At 38.2% G+C, this 15,905-nt stretch overlaps 1 protein-coding gene and 2 long non-coding RNA genes across 4 annotated transcripts; 1 reads left to right on the top strand and 2 right to left on the bottom strand.

Annotated features, from left to right (window-relative positions):
- Nucleotides 1–316: 316 nt before the first annotated feature.
- LOC130424551 (uncharacterized) lies at nt 317–3,244 on the bottom strand. Its single transcript, XR_008906957.1, has 3 exons — nt 3,123–3,244; nt 1,480–1,580; nt 317–1,390 (listed from the first exon to the last, which is right to left on the bottom strand). It is a non-coding gene; the product is annotated as an uncharacterized LOC130424551 (long non-coding RNA).
- A 4,686-nt stretch (nt 3,245–7,930) lies between these two features.
- On the bottom strand, nt 7,931–11,405 carry LOC130424550 (uncharacterized). Of its 2 annotated transcripts, XR_008906956.1 has the most exons (5): nt 11,234–11,405; nt 10,092–10,235; nt 9,599–9,665; nt 9,009–9,161; nt 7,931–8,592 (listed from the first exon to the last, which is right to left on the bottom strand). It is a non-coding gene; the product is annotated as an uncharacterized LOC130424550 (long non-coding RNA). The 2 variants fall into 2 exon arrangements; XR_008906955.1 differs by lacking the exon at nt 11,234–11,405 and having other exon boundaries at nt 10,092–10,510.
- Nucleotides 11,406–11,516: 111 nt separating this feature from the next.
- On the top strand, nt 11,517–15,112 carry LOC130424548 (uncharacterized). Its single transcript, XM_056750316.1, has 11 exons — nt 11,517–11,734; nt 12,970–13,035; nt 13,141–13,248; nt 13,347–13,418; nt 13,813–13,897; nt 14,046–14,126; nt 14,240–14,324; nt 14,407–14,438; nt 14,538–14,667; nt 14,758–14,839; nt 14,918–15,112. Exons 1-11 carry the CDS (start codon nt 11,668–11,670, stop codon nt 14,923–14,925), a joined length of 816 nt encoding a protein of 271 aa, XP_056606294.1. The 5' UTR covers nt 11,517–11,667; the 3' UTR covers nt 14,926–15,112.
- The last annotated feature ends 793 nt before the right edge of the window (nt 15,113–15,905 follow it).

Genomic DNA, 15,905 nt, shown 5'->3' with positions numbered 1-15,905 from the left:
GAGTCATATGTCTGTGTTTTGTAGGTAATGGGTGTGCAGGTGCTTTAGTTTCCCCCTCGCACGCATCGTTTGTTTTCGGAAATAATCGTACAGCTGTATTTTCCTTTTATAAATGTGATCAAATTAAAGACTCCCCAGATATTTGAAATGTACGATTGTAAGTATCAAGATTAACATGAGATATGCAAAAAACTTTCAGATTGACCACCACTTTAAAGAACCTAATATTTGATTTTGTCAAAAGGTACATTAATAAACGAGAGGAAACTAGATGTTCAAAATCATTTTAATGCTTTTGGGCTGCCAGACAGTTACAGCATGTTAAGACAGGGCGTCCCAAGCAACCAAAATGCCAAAGGACATTATTTTTTTTAGATGTCGTTCCTGTGGTCGGAAAAATCTGAATTTTCACACATTACATTTTTATACAAACAAAACCCTGTAATATTTCAATAATGCATGAAAGGAGTGGGTCATATGTAACAACATAATAAATATTTCATATTTACTGGTCACATGACCTGGAGTTGCATCATGTCAAAAAAGTTGTAATCTTTGAAAAATGTTACATCAGCAATCTGTCATTCAAAGAATCACCTCCCCCTCACACCTTGTCATTCTCATACAAATCTATGAGCCTTAACATTGAAGTGCAACATCAGTGAATAATTGCCCCCTGCGGCTGTTCGATTCAAAACCGAAAAAAGCATTTCAATATTTGAAACAGATTCAAATGAAGAGCTTTGAGATGAATCACAGATCTAACATGTAAACCGACGAGGGAGTGGAGGATATAAGACCTAGATTTAAAAAAAGTGTGTTTGACCGTCTTCTCCAAAATAAAGCACCGGTCCAAACAGATATATTAAATATCCAGACAGACGTATTGCTTTTAGTGGTTTGCCACATTGTAATAATTTCAATTTCTATTCTTTGGTGTCTTATACCTAAAGACATCATTGAAAAACAAATAATAAATGTAATGAAATGAAATGATGCATATTGTTTAATTCTGAATAGTAGGTAAACATTTCACATGCAGTGATATCATTTTTTTTCTCTCAAAATGACCAGGGAGGATGTCAGACAGGGGCTGTCCACCCAAAAACATTTTTAGTGACAAGATTAGTGTGAAATAACAAGTTGGTCCACAGATCTTTACATTTCACTTTTTTCCATTCTAAAAGGAACAAGATTGGATTGAGAAGCACCTCTTTTTAAGGTTAATTTTTAAAAAACTATGTTTTCATAGAGGGCGAGGAGATTAATTGAGTGGGTGATGGTTGTTCCCCTTACAGCTTCTGGGTGAAGTATTCCGGGCAGACGCCTTTGCAAGTTTTTTATTCTGAAACCAATGTGACTCTTTTACGCCCATTAACCAGCCGTCATCCTGCGAACACAAACACAACATAGGAATGGTTACCCGGCATGATCTAGCTGTACGATTGTGTGCGTTTACTGTGTGTTTGCGTTTCTGACCTGTTCATCTGGATTGGGGAAGGGAATCACATACACAATGTCACCACCCTTAAGATCGAGTTCACCTTGTCTGTTGCCACATAGTCATGCATCACTTTCACCTAACAAATATCACATTTTAACCAGTTTAGAGGCATTAGAAATAATGAATCAAAGCATTATTCAACAATGAATGTCTTTACATGCAGTGCCCTCCAAAAATACAGGCATCCTTGTAAATATTAGCAAAGTAGGCATTTAAAACAATTTTGCTTTTTTTCTCGTTTTGATCTTTAATGTAAAAAAGTTACAAAATACCAACATTTCATTGAAGCAATTTTAATTTGGGGGAATAAAAAATGTTTTTAGTATTATATAATACCATAATTATTGGCATCCTTGCTTTTAATACTTTCTGCGTCCTCAATTTGTAAGAAAAAAAACTCTCTTCTTTCCCTCTTCTTCAGTTCATCACACTCATTTCTATAGTATCCAGGTCAGAGAACTGCATGTCTATAACAGGATGTTCTCCTTGATAAAACCTTGATGTGCTCAGAAAATGTAAATATGAATGGGAATATACTTTATATATACAACTTTTATACTACTTTATAATATTATTCATCTTGTGGGCACCCTTGGAAGTTAGATGCGACCCCCTTTGTGGACCAACAAAGTGTGTGAGAATACAAAAAATATAGACTCTTAAATTGACTGAAAAATCTGAGCGCTTGGAAAACTTAGTGAACACCGAAAGCAGTGACTTCCTAATTAAGTTTGCATAGGTTTATGGGGAGACCAGCTTTGAGGCTTTTAGGTAGAGATAAGAAGAGAGACCGGTTTAAATGAATAAGCAGATATAGGACGTTCTTCATTGAGAAAGGGAGTCATTTGTCCTCTGACCTGTGAAGGGGCTGTAATGTTTTTAGAATAAAAGTTGACATATAAATATAAAACGATATAGTAATATTAAAACAGTTTTAATATTTCATTTGACTTATATATATTTATATTTATTTATTTTCTTTCTTAAATTTTTACACTTTATTTATAAATGTACTTTTATTTGCCAGAAACCAGCTAATGTAAATTATATGAATACAATTTTCATTTTTTTATTAGAATTTTCACAATTCACCCGTTTATTTGACAAATCAGCATAAAGGAACTAAGTTTTATACATTTTAATACTATCGATAAAAACAATGTGACAAACAGATGAACAAATGATGTAAAGCACATTTCTCACACATACACCCAGACTCTGAGAGAACGTGATTGGTTGCCGCTTCACTACATAAAAGACACAAACTGATGAAGAAACAACACGCTTGTGTGGGTGTCATACCTATAATTCACCTCTAGGTGTCACACGAGTCAATGTTGCATTCACACAGAATTTAAATCACTTTCACACATACTGTCTTTCGAAAAACTTATCATGAATACACGGCATGTCGACTCGGCTTCGTTTTGATGCCCCTGCAACAATTACAACGAATCAATTAATGCAATTAATTGTAGAAATGTCGACGAAATTAACAGAAAAGGCCAGTGTATTGTCAACACTTTGAACTTCCAAATTTAACAATTTAAAAACAACGAGGATGTTGAAACGTGCTCTCATGACAGCGATTAGCAACACTAAACAAATCTTAGCTTACCATGCAACCAAAACTCATTAATCTTACTGGATTCACCACGGAAAGATTGTAATGATGGTTTTTAATTTGCCCTGTCGGCTCAACAATCCCGGAGATCCTTATATGGTGTCTTTCGTCTTATGCGTCATTACGTCACTTTCGCACACAGAACGAAGACGATCATGCTGGGTATCATTTCATACAACGTTCAGTATTATTAATGGCGGCGTTTAGTAATTCTACTTATAAACTCCTAGCAGTGTTGACATTTGGGGATTCATCATTTTTGAAAAACAAGAAAGAAATAACTGATGACAGTTTACAAAGAAACAGGGAATGGGATCGGACTCGTGCGAAAGCAAGATTGAATATTGGCAAGACATTTCAAAGGTGGCGGGAACTCCGTGATCTGAAAGGATTGTTAACATCGCTTTATTTCTTCTGAACAGGTAACATAACGTCAAGAGATTTCAAGGTTTCAATAGATAACAGAAAAGCGTTGAGCACTTGTGTTAATACAGACGGGTACAGATCCTTCTCTCTTTGTGATGTTCATTTTTAGAAATGTAATTTAAGATTTAGTGTTATTCGAACGGGATTAGTATTATCTTGGGACCTCATGTGCTTTAGAAATAAGGTTTACGTTACGTTACCCACATCTGTATTTCATGTGGCGGGAATTATCACGGACGAGTGAAGCCTGTGATTTTACTCAAATTCACTGACTTAACGTTTATCCCGGATATGATGTCATGGCTTTGCATATAGTATATAAAGTTGTATGGTGTATAATGCCGTGCCTGTCAGCCCACGTTCGGGGAACTTCTGTCCGTTTCACGTTGCGGGTGTTACAATAAGAATAACAAAATGACCCGAAATAATATCAAAACACTTCAACACAGCCTCCATTTGCGCTATTTGTGTGTGTTTATGTTTTTATTTGTTCCGTGTTAAATCATCTGCCATGTTATCTTCTGTGTTTATTATGCGCTGCTGATGTTCACTGATGATTATCACCGCTGCACTGTCACAGGCCGCGACTCAAAACATCAGACACATCCGCTCAGATGAGCAGTGCCGAATCACAACTCACGTGAAGAAATACCTCCGCACATCACCTGCAGTAGCAATTAGAAACTAAGATGGCGACAAAGAGGCCAATCCTACGGACTGCCACTTTAAAGCTGCGCACGTGCGCGGCCACGCGGAATCATTAAATGCGCGTCCGTGGGGACAAAAATCTAAAAGTAGTCATGAAAGGAGGCGCGTGCAAATAACGTGCATTCTCATATGTTTCTGAACTTCTGTACAAATTTGTTAAATCTGTTACGCGCTAATTTGACACGCATGACACCAAGGCCCGGATTCAGAATTCAGAGGCCTCTGTCTGCAAGTGCCTTATGGACCCCTCATTTACACACATGTGCACAATAAAGTTTAAATAAGCCTATAGGGTCCTATGTGTATTAAACACCTCTATCCTATACAGGTTAACATTGACCAGGTACAAACTGTGATCACAACCTGATCAGCACCTGTACACATCCTCAATCATACAGGACTTACACCACATGATTGCAACAATGCTTTTCTCTACCAGTAACAACAATATTTAGACATTTCCCAGCATACTGTAACTCACTGGCACATGCAAGCACACACACTCCCACATCACCTTTATTTGTGTAACAAGCACCTCTCGACTCCTGTTCTTATGTAACGTGAGATGTGTTACAGTCAACGGCATTAAGGAAGGCTATTATATGTTAATATACTTTATTAGTCTATATATTACGACATCATCGTATTTGTGTGCATGTAAACATTTTGCAATGTAGGCTATGTAAAAGCACTGTTGATAATCTAATATTAAAGGCTTAATATTGGTAAAGTAGGGCAGTTATTGATCAACATTAAAAAAATTCGGCTAATAAACTAATACTTAACAAAGAACAAAAAAACTGACTAGACTGACTAAGACAACAACAAGAAGACTGACTAACTCACTTAATGGAACAGGAACAGTCAATAACGGCAACCATCAGCGTTGTGCAAGAACAGAGGTACACAGAACGCATACAATGACCGAACTCAAGACAATGACACATGAGGACTAATTAAGGGGTTTGAAATCAACAGGGAACAGGTGCGGGCAATTAACTAATTAACAAGCAATAACGAGACGAAAGGGCAGGAACAGAAACGAGACCTGGAGAGAGAGTATGGAGATCCAGAACTCTTTCAACATGAAACAAGGAATCCTGCTCTGATTCTGCCCCGAGACCAAGAAAGACATAACATGATGAGAATCACGACAGATCTCCCGCATTAAGGAGCGACAACCTGACGCTCCTGAAGGTGACAAACAGGACAAAGAAAACTATGACCGTGCACAAATCCAACAAGACATAGTAAATAAAATCAAGGGCAAACAGGCAAAAATAACAAACATGGGAGGGGGGGTGGGCTGTACACAAGAGTAGGCCTACATAGGGGGAAGTCCAGTGGGGCAGTCTTAGCCCGAGAGCGAATAGTCCCGGAGGACTTGGTAGGGGAAGTTCTGGGGGGAACTGCCGACTGCAAATGCTGGAAAAGACTGGGCGGCGGCTGAAGGAATTAGAAATTCTTAATGGGGCCAGTTGCATATACTTGGCCACTAAGTTAAGACTGCATCTTAACAACTAGTCTCACTGATTAGCAATTATTTAGGACCAATCAGTCTTACTTTTCAGATTTCAATTAGACCAATCTACCTGTTTATGTAGGCCTTACTGAATTTAGTGAATGAAGTGATAACTAGTCTTTTGAAGAAAAACATGAGATGACTTACTTGTAAGTTTATGCAACCGGCCCCATATTTACGCTATTAGCAAAGTCTTAGGATAGTCATGATATGATTGTATATGAGGAGCAGACCAAAATTTATGTTTTAAATTGTTAAGTCAATAAACTTCTCCGCCTCAATGATGTTCTTATATATAAATTGATGTTGAGTTATCTTCAACTTGACAGCTCACATGACACCGAAGAACTAAGGGAGTATGGTGCCATTAAATGGTATTAGATGGTTTTTAACACAACAGATGAGATAAGAACAGAGCAGAGAAAGTAGAGGACCAGAACAGCAAGGATGAGGTTATAAGTGATAGAAGTTCCATTTTTTATCTGTTTCTGCTAAGATTGTTTTGCATACTCTCAAAACACACAAAATACTTGGTTTCTATCTTTGCAGTGGACACCCTTTAGTGCAAAGCTGATGTCATCAACAGTGTGTCGCAGATGGACGTGGTCACTCCGGAGGTCTTTTACACTGTACAGCATCTGGTTGCCAAGTCCTTGAAAGTCACATGGTATTCTGACAAACTACTCCAACTAAAACTGATGTAATCATTTATGATCCCTCATGTAAATCAGACCAGTATATGACCTTTTTTATGTAGAACACAAAGATATTTTGAGAAATGAATCAGTGGTTTTGCGAGTAAACAAAGAAAGAATTTTAATTTTTTGAGCGTACTATCCCTTTAAAAATGTTGTCTCTGATTTTTCTCCTGAAGAAATAAACATGACAGTATTTCATTTAATTCACAATGACTACGCATCAGTAACAGTGTCGGAGTTGGTTTCTCATTTGTGTTTTTGTCTATAAAACAAGAGTTAGACATAATAGCTGAGCAACAGAAGCAAACCTCAAGGGACATCATGAGTAGCATAGAGGCGATGGTCTATCCCTTTAAAATGTTGTCTCTGATTTTTCTCCTGAAGAAATACACATAGATACTGAAAACTAGTCAAATGTTGATGCAGTGTACAGTAGGAGTATGGAAACGTAGAAGTTATGTGGATAGCTGAGCTCACGTGTTTTACATAGGCGATTATAGTTCTAGAAAAATCTCTGAGATTCTAGTTGCTCTCTATTTGATATCATTGCTGTCTAACAAAATTGAGATAACAAACCATTGCATGCCATTGTGTTTGTAAAGCATGTGTCTTTAATAACTTCAACAGGTTCAGAGATTTTTACGGAACATTTGCTTCATCTTCTACCTCATCAGCTGTGAACCTGAGAGCGGTTCGACTGATGCAGAAACCGGTAAAACATTTCTTTACATTCAGATTGCTGCCTGTATTTCACAAGCTGATCAAGTTTCAAGTTTGTTTTATTTCTATAGCACATTTAAAAACAACAAGTCTTGTGAAAGTGATGTGGATGGGAATCTGAATTTTTTTCCATGGAGAAGATGATTGAGAATAAATGTAGGCGCTTAAGACCCATCAACACCTTACAGCAGATCCCTGCAGGTAAAGATTGTCATTTTCATTTCAAGACATATTGCCGGAATGTAAGGAAAAGTGCATCAAGTTTCTTCTTGAAAAGCATATTTAAGATGAAAGTATGATTTTGCAGGTGTTGGTGGGTTTCTTCCAACCCCCCCACTTGGGACACGCCCTGTCCCACCACCCACCCTCAAGAGACGACTTGGGTGCAGGGTGTGTGGATCCACTCCGGTTCTGGGTGAGTTTGTTAAAACGACATTAAAACAGCGTGCCAAAGTCATATTTTAAAACACACTGTTTCATCATTTAATAAATCTGATGTTATGTTGCTGTTAGATTTGCCACCACCAACAAATCCAATCAGGACGTCCAAAGGCGAGAGCCTGCCTCCACTGCAACGGCCCCCACGTGAGTTCATAAAACATTGAATCCCTCAGTAGGGCTGTGACGGTGGAAGTTTTTTATGCAGTGGTTGGGAAGTATATATTATTTATATAGATAATATTTATATGATTATATTTACGTTTAGCAACCACATGACGAGTGGAAGAGAGACTTAAAGCTTATTTTAATACTTTTTGAAAACCATCAGTAAAATGCCGCACAACACCATATAAAACATTGAAATAAACATCAGTATATATAATGAACCCGATTAAACCCAATTAAATTAAATATTAAGCGAAAATTTAAATTCTAAATTAGGTGACGCGGTTGTTACGGCCACCATCATAGCCCTAGTGCTCAGTCCCCAATGATTCAATTGAAACACTCCTTAATACATGAAACAAATGTGTTTTTCTGAAGGTGTCGGGGTGCCACAGCAGGAGGAACGCTCCTTTCAACGGCGGGAATATGATAACCGGTCATTTCTTCAGAAGGCTGAAGCAGAGTAAGACATTTTTCATTATTATCGTTTCATTTGTGGTTTCATTGTTTAATTGTTGCTTGAGGCTCTGTTCAGAGTGCGAAGATTCTGATGATTAACTCCACCTTGATGAACATGGAGAGATGAATAGTGGGATGTCGTAGAAGTAGAATTAATAAAGATGGGTCGAAACCAGCTGGGAGAACAATCCAGCGAGCGCCAGACAGCACAGCGGCCACGACCTCCCAGGTACCGAGCCACACGGAAAAAGCTGGAGACCCGGCCTGAGTGCAAATCCATTTTCAGTTTGACAGCAACCCCTCCACGCCTCCTGCGACGCTTTCCCTGGGAAATACAAGGATACAATTTGAGCAGTTGATCCGGAACATTCAAAGCAAGGTTTGGAAAACACGATTGTGAAAGTAGAGACCCTTTGTCTGGGTTTCAAGCAGTGATGTTAAAAGTGATGTTTTTTAAGTTTATAGGTTCAGGCGTATGGCTGATGCGGGTGATAAAATGGCATCGGAAGGCGTGTAAACCAAAGCTCAGGGTACAACATCTAACACAACATTATTTTAGCTCTTCAATTTAGAGAAACACGTGGGACACAGATTGTTCTCAAACACTCCTTTACCTTCAAACAGATAGTTTCACCCCCAAACTCACGCTATTGGTTGAGAATTATTTGTAAAACCTATTACTGTACAAATATTAAGTGTTATTTATCATCTTAAATTCTTTGATAGTGTTTTTGTGCTCACATTTTCAGATCAACATCACTGAAGCTCAAAGAGACGCCATACTACAGCGGTTTGACTCGGAGAATATTGATCGGACGCTGATCTATCCAGCAATGATGGACGTCTTCCCTGTTCTCATCTACTGCTGAAAAAGTTGATAAGCGCTCGTTGTCTCTGTGTCAAAACATGAAGAGTTGCAGGTGTAGTTGAGGATTCAGTCAGCAACAGTTTTAGTAAAGATTATTTTTTAGTTATACATACGCAACCATTCAAAATGAATGGGTCATTTTTTAATCTTAAATATCCTTTCTTCCTCTGCTCAAATGTCTGAAATTAGTTTTGAAGACATAAACTCATTACAAAGCTTAAAAATGTACTTAAGAAGAAAACCAATCACCAAAACGGATACTCTCTTTAACAGGTTTGGCTTTCTAAAAATCCTCATGAATGTTTGTGGAGTTAAAACACTTAAGGATCTGCGTAAACCTATTCCAGAGGAGTGTCCTGCATACACCCGGTCCAAGAACATCAAGACTGGAATATCAGATGAAGGTAAGCAGATTTTACAATGGAAAAAGATAAAAGGTTATAATCAAAAAAGCTTATTTTACCTCTTTACTGATGTGTTTCTACTAGTCAAAGGGACGACGCTTCTCTCTCCAGCACAACCATTTCCTGCTGCTCCCACAAAGCAGGCACCAGATGTGTAAAAAAGTACTCAAAAATATTACTCAAGTGAAAGTACAAATACTGAGTGAAAAGTAAAAAAGTACCTCATAAATGTTTTACTTGAGTATATAAAAAGTTAGATATTCTTGTTTAAGCATTTAATCTTTAACAATTTGAAGTGAATGAACCATATAGAAAACGTATTATCCTGCTGTCGAACTCTTTGTATTAAATTGCATCTATGAACCACATACAATGTTTTATGCTTATATTTAATTATATTTGTGCTAATAATTGTATAGAAAGGTTTGGTTGAGGGGGTACTGCGAACCAATTTCAGGAATTTTGTAATGAACTACATTAACACTCAACCATTTGCATCTAAAATGTCTAAAACCAGACAAATCCCCTATTTTAACATGTTCATAAACAAACCTGAAGAGACGTGCGTATTCTGAGTGACTTCTGCTGCTTTTTCGCAAATTTGGAGGATTCTCTCAACCGCCATTAAAGTTGAATTCCACCGCGTTTGGTTGGGCCTTCAAAACTGAAGCCTGCTTTCTGCTTCAACAGATTCAGCTGCAAGAGACGATCGACTGCTTTTATTACATAAATCTTGACATTTGCTAAATTCAGATCTGAAGTTTTTCTTTTAGTGTTCATTTGATCGAGTTATTTGGGCAATAACAAAATAATAAAACCATATCGATATTAAAGTCATTATAAATCGAGATCAAACCCGCAGTTTTTTTCGAAATTTCACACGTTTTTTCTCGAAAAGTATAATGAGTTTATTCTTTACATTTTATTTCGATTAATTTTATTATGGTTAATAAAACCATATCGATATTATAAATCCGATATTAAACCCGCAGTTTTTCGAGATCAAAAGTCGAAATAAAATGTCGAGAAAAAAATCGTTAAATTAAATTTAAAATTTCGAGAAAAACGACTTTAGTCTCAAAGTATAAAGAGTTTATACTCGACATTTTATTTCGACTTTTATCTCGGATTTATACTGACTTTATTATCGATATGTTTTTATTAACCATAAGAAAATCGAAATAAAATGTTAAGAATAAACTCATACATTTCGAGAAAAACGACGACTTTAGTCTCAAACTATAAAGAGTTTATACTCGACATTTTATTTCGACTTTTATCTCGGATTTATACTGACTTTAATATCGATATGTTTTTATTAACCATAAGAAAATCGAAATAAAATGTTAAGAATAAACTCATACATTTCGAGAAAAACAACGACTTTAGTCTCAAACTATAAAGAGTTTATACTCGACATTTTATTTCGACTTTTATCTCGGATTTATACTGACTTTAATATCGATATGTTTTTATTAACCATAAGAAAATCGAAATAAAATGTTAAGAATAAACTCATACATTTCGAGAAAAACAACGACTTTAGTCTCAAAGTATAAAGAGTTTATACTCGACATTTTATTTCGACCTTTCTCTCGGATTTATAATGACTTTAATATCGATATGGTTTCATTATTTTTTATTGATATGCCCTAATACTCTTCCGCACACTTTTGTTGTTAGTTAAACAATACTTTTCCACAAAATAACGATGGTTTTGTTCGAGGAAGAATCTCTCGTCGTCCATGGCCTCCTGCCAAAGATATGAGACCGTGAAATACGATCGGAAGTCTTTACAATGCGTTTACTTTGAAATTAAATTATTTTTTTGACTTTTATTTTGTATTTGCTGTGTGGTTTTAACACAGTCTGGTATCAACACAAGCATTGCCGCGTAGCTGCGTAGCAGACGTAACATGCGTGCACTAGAAATCATATGTCCAGCGGGTGTATCTTTTTAAACCTAATGACGTCATAGAAATAGAAGACTTCTTAGCCAATGACTGCGCCTGTGCCAATGGCTATATCTTCAGTACAAACAATCTTTTAGTCATTCAGCCTGATCAACGACAAACAGATACTTCTTCGCTACTTCGTTGCTACTTCTTCGCTTAAAACAACAGAGAATATGAGCAGTTTAGTGTTTATACTGGAGAAGAGTTCAAGCAGATCACAACTGAAATTAACTAATAGTGGTAAGTGAGAAAACATTTGTTTTTATCGAAGTGTTTTTAAAGCCAGCTCAAACAAGTCTGGAGGTCTCGTTATGTTTTGAGCTTCAATACTTCAAAATTGCGACCAAACTTACAAAACAAGTTTGTATAAGTGAGACTCTTTGAAATAAACAGAGTTTAATGCATTAAGATAGCAAGCAACCGTTGTATCAAGGTTAAACAACGTTTGTTCCCGCAAAAATCACCATTATTGTGATACTTTTAAAGCTTTAGTTGAGCTCTTGGCTCTTATATTTTAACGTTGAATTATGTTTCCCTAAGGCAGTGTTAAAATACATTAGTTATGGCAAAGAGATATCGACTCCAGAATGATAATGTATACATTGTGAAGTTGTTTGGATCAATGTTGATATTTGGGTTGTGTGTTTAACGTGTCAGCTCTCTGGATCTGTAGTTTGAGGTTTAAGCAGATATTTTTTTAGAAATGAACATATTCACAAACTGCTAAACCACTTTAACACACAAAAACATCAACAATCTGCCCTGTCCAACCACACATATATTGCATCACCAAAAACTACCAAGGTCAAGTTTATATATCGAGAAGTCGATAAATTGTGACCCTGGACAACAAAACCAGTCTTATGGGTCAATTTATGGGATATTTTTACATAATCTGAACCCCGAGTAAAGCTTTCTATTGATGTATAAGTTGTTAGAATAGGGCAATATCTGACTGAGATACAACCGTTTAAAGCTCAGGAATCTGAGAGTGCAAAGAAATCAAAATTTTGAGAAAATTGCCTTTAAAGTTGTTAATCAGAGACACTGTGGCAGGACATCCACTCACAAAAATAAAGTTTTTATATATTTAAGGTAGGACCTTTACTTAATAACTTCATGGAATATGATCTGTACTTAATTTACTATTCAATTTTTGACATAAAAGAAAACGTAATAGTTTTAAAATATTTGCAGTACAAATATTTTATATACATACAATGTATTTTTGTCTTTTACTAAAAATGTTCCCGTGCTACTTAAGACTGGTTTTGTGATCCAGGGTCACAATTGACTATCGGGACGGGGAAGTATGAAAAAGGCCTATTGTGTCTTTACTTTTGTCCTTGAAACACATGTAGAATTACAGACTTTCCCAATCTTTTCTATCCAGTATATTGTGTCAGTGATGAAAAATTGGTCTTGTGAAAGTGATGTGTATGGGAATCTGTCTGAATCAGATTTTTTTTCCATAGATAAAATGATCGAGAATAAGTGTAGGCGCTTAAGACCCATCAACACCTTACAGCAGATCCCTGCAGGTAAAGTTTGTCATTTCATTTCAAAACATATTGCCGGAATGTAAGGAAAAGTGCATCAAGTTTCTTCTTGAAAAGCATATTTAAGATGAAAGTATGATTTTGCAGGTGTTGGTGGGTTTCTTCCAACCCCCCCACTTGGGAAACGACCTGTCCCACCACCCACCCTCAAGAGACGACTTGGGTGCAGGGTGTGTGGATCCACTCCGGTTCTGGGTGAGTTTGTTAAAACGACATTAAAACAGCGTGCCAAAGTCATATTTTAAAACACACTATTTCATCACTTAATAAATCTGATGTTATGTTGCTGTTAGATTTGCCACCACCAACAAATCCAATCAGGACGTCCAAAGGCGAGAGCCTGCCTCCACTGCAACGGCCCCCACGTGAGTTCATAAAACATTGAATCGCTCAGTAGGGCTGTGACGGTGGAAGTTTTTTATGCAGTGGTTGGGAAGTATATATTATTTTTATAGATAATATTTATATGATTATATTTACGTTTAGCAACCACATGACGAGTGGAAGAGACTTAAGCCTTATTTTAATACTTTTTGAAAACCATCAGTAAAATGCCGCACAACACCATATAAAACATTGAAATAAACATCAGTATTTATAATGAACCCGCAGAATCTACAAATTAAATATTAAGCGAAAATTCAAATTCTAAATTAGGTGACGCGGTTGTCACGGCCACCATCATAGCCCTAGTGCTCAGTCCCCAATGATTCAATTGAAACACTCCTTAATACATGAAACAAATGTGTTTTTCTGAAGGTGTCCGGGTTCCACAGCAGGAGGAACGCTCCTTTCAACGGCGGGAATATGACAACCGATCGTTTCTTCAGAAGGCAGAAGCAGAGTAAAACATTTTATGGTTTAATTTTGGTTTAAGACATTTGTGGTTTAATTGTTTAATTTTTGCGAGAAGCTCACTCCAAGCAAAAGTTATTGGAAGTACATGTGTGTGTGTGTGTAAACATAACGCTAAGACATAATTTCTTTCACAGGGTTCAGTGTTTGAAGATAGCCATTCGGGATGATGACAACGCTCTCAGTCCAGTCAATAAGAGATTCCTAGAGCTGGAAAAGTAAGTTGACACATCACGCATCCGAATATACACAAGTGATCTTCTGTTACTGGTGTACACAAACAGTGTTTTACCTTTATTATTACCATCCTTGTTTTGTCATCCCATCACAGTAAAATCAATGATCTCCAGAAACATTCACGGATACTGGAGAGGTATCAGAACAGCATCCCATATGAGATAAGGCGATACTTTAAGGTGTGTTTACTCTACTTTACAATTGATTAAATAATGTTTTCTGAGGTGATTTGGTTTACATTCCTGTGTGTGTGTTAAACAGGGCCTCTATGCAGATGATGAGCAGAGACTGAGGTGAGTTGTAATGGCAGAATTTCATTTATTTCACAATGACTACGCATCACTAACAGTGTCGGAGTTTGTTTCTCATTTGTGTTTTGTGTTTTTGTCTAGAAAACAAGAGTCAGACTCGACAGCTGAGCGCCTGAAGGAAACCTCAAGGGACATCACGAGAAACATAGAGGAGTTGGAACGGGTGAAGGTGAAAAGAAATTTCCTTCTCGACAAGAGGGAAAAGCACAAGGTAAGAGTTCAAAATCTATGGCACATGTGCTCCCACACATGTTAATGCTGAGAAATTGAACACATCATAATGTTTCACTTTTGTCTACAGAAATCACTGAAGGAAATCAATGAACGTATAAGACCGGCTCAGGAGGCTCGAAAGGCCGTGCTCAAACGTATCAGAGACTCAGGTTAGGTCAACGCTTGTCAAGTATTTAAACCTAAAGAAGAAGACACCTTCATGAAAGCTCACTCTCTCTCTTCCACAGTGAACTAAAACCTGTCCACTTCTGGATACCAGTAACCTACTAGCAAACTAGCATATCGCATTTGTAAAGTGTGCTGGCTTGTTACTAGGTTACTACGGTAAGTATACAGTAAGGGTTGCTAGGTTGTTGTGGACTTTAGCTGATTTCTAGGGTGTTTAAATCGTTTGTTCGCCTTCAGTCGGTCTCTCGACGTTGTGTTGAGAGACAGACTGGGGTTTGATCTTGAGAACTATCATCTCCGAGAGGAATTTCTAAACGGCAATGGGATGTCTATCTAGGTGTTGCGGTCACGGCTGGCGACGTTCTTCGGAACTGTTGCCGCCAACCCGCTCGTTTGTCAGGCGAGTTCGGCTGGCGCTTCGGCGAAGTCGACCGCCTTGATGAGCAGCGGGGGTGATATGGGGACTGCTATGGATGTCGCTTCGCCAGCTCCGGCTCGGCGAACCGCCCATACCCCAGCTCGCTCACGTGGTGCGTCGGTAGACCGTTCCATAGCGGGAAGACTCATGGGGGGGATGAGGACAAGATCTCTGTCGCGGCATCGGACAGCTGCCTACTGGCATCTGACGGGGACGATCTCTCCGAGCTCCCGCCCATAAGCGGTAGAGCTCGTGATGGGACCGACCCGGAAGTGTCGGCCATGCAAGCCCGGGCAGCCGTGAGCATCGGGTTGCAGTGCGTCACACCGCCCTCCCCGAAGCGCTCGCGGCTGGACGAATGGTTCTTGGGTACGGGTCGCGGTGAAAATCCTCGAACCACCTCGGTGCTGTTCTTCCCGGAGGTGCATGAGGAGCTCACAAGGTCGCGGAATGCACCCTTCTCGGCGCGTTCCACACTCGCGAGCTCGGCAGCTGTGACTTCCCTGTATGGTGGAGCGACCCGAGGCTATGTTGACATTCCCCAGGTGGAGCGTGCTGTAGCGGTGCACTTATGCCCGCAGACGGCTGCCTGCCTGGAGAGGTCGACCTAGAGGTTCCCCCAGTGAGCC

The sequence above is a fragment of the Triplophysa dalaica genome, chromosome 6 (genome assembly GCF_015846415.1).
Source record: "Triplophysa dalaica isolate WHDGS20190420 chromosome 6, ASM1584641v1, whole genome shotgun sequence".
NCBI classification, from domain to species: domain Eukaryota; kingdom Metazoa; phylum Chordata; class Actinopteri; order Cypriniformes; family Nemacheilidae; genus Triplophysa; species Triplophysa dalaica.
This window is presented reverse-complemented; position numbering and strand designations above follow the sequence as displayed.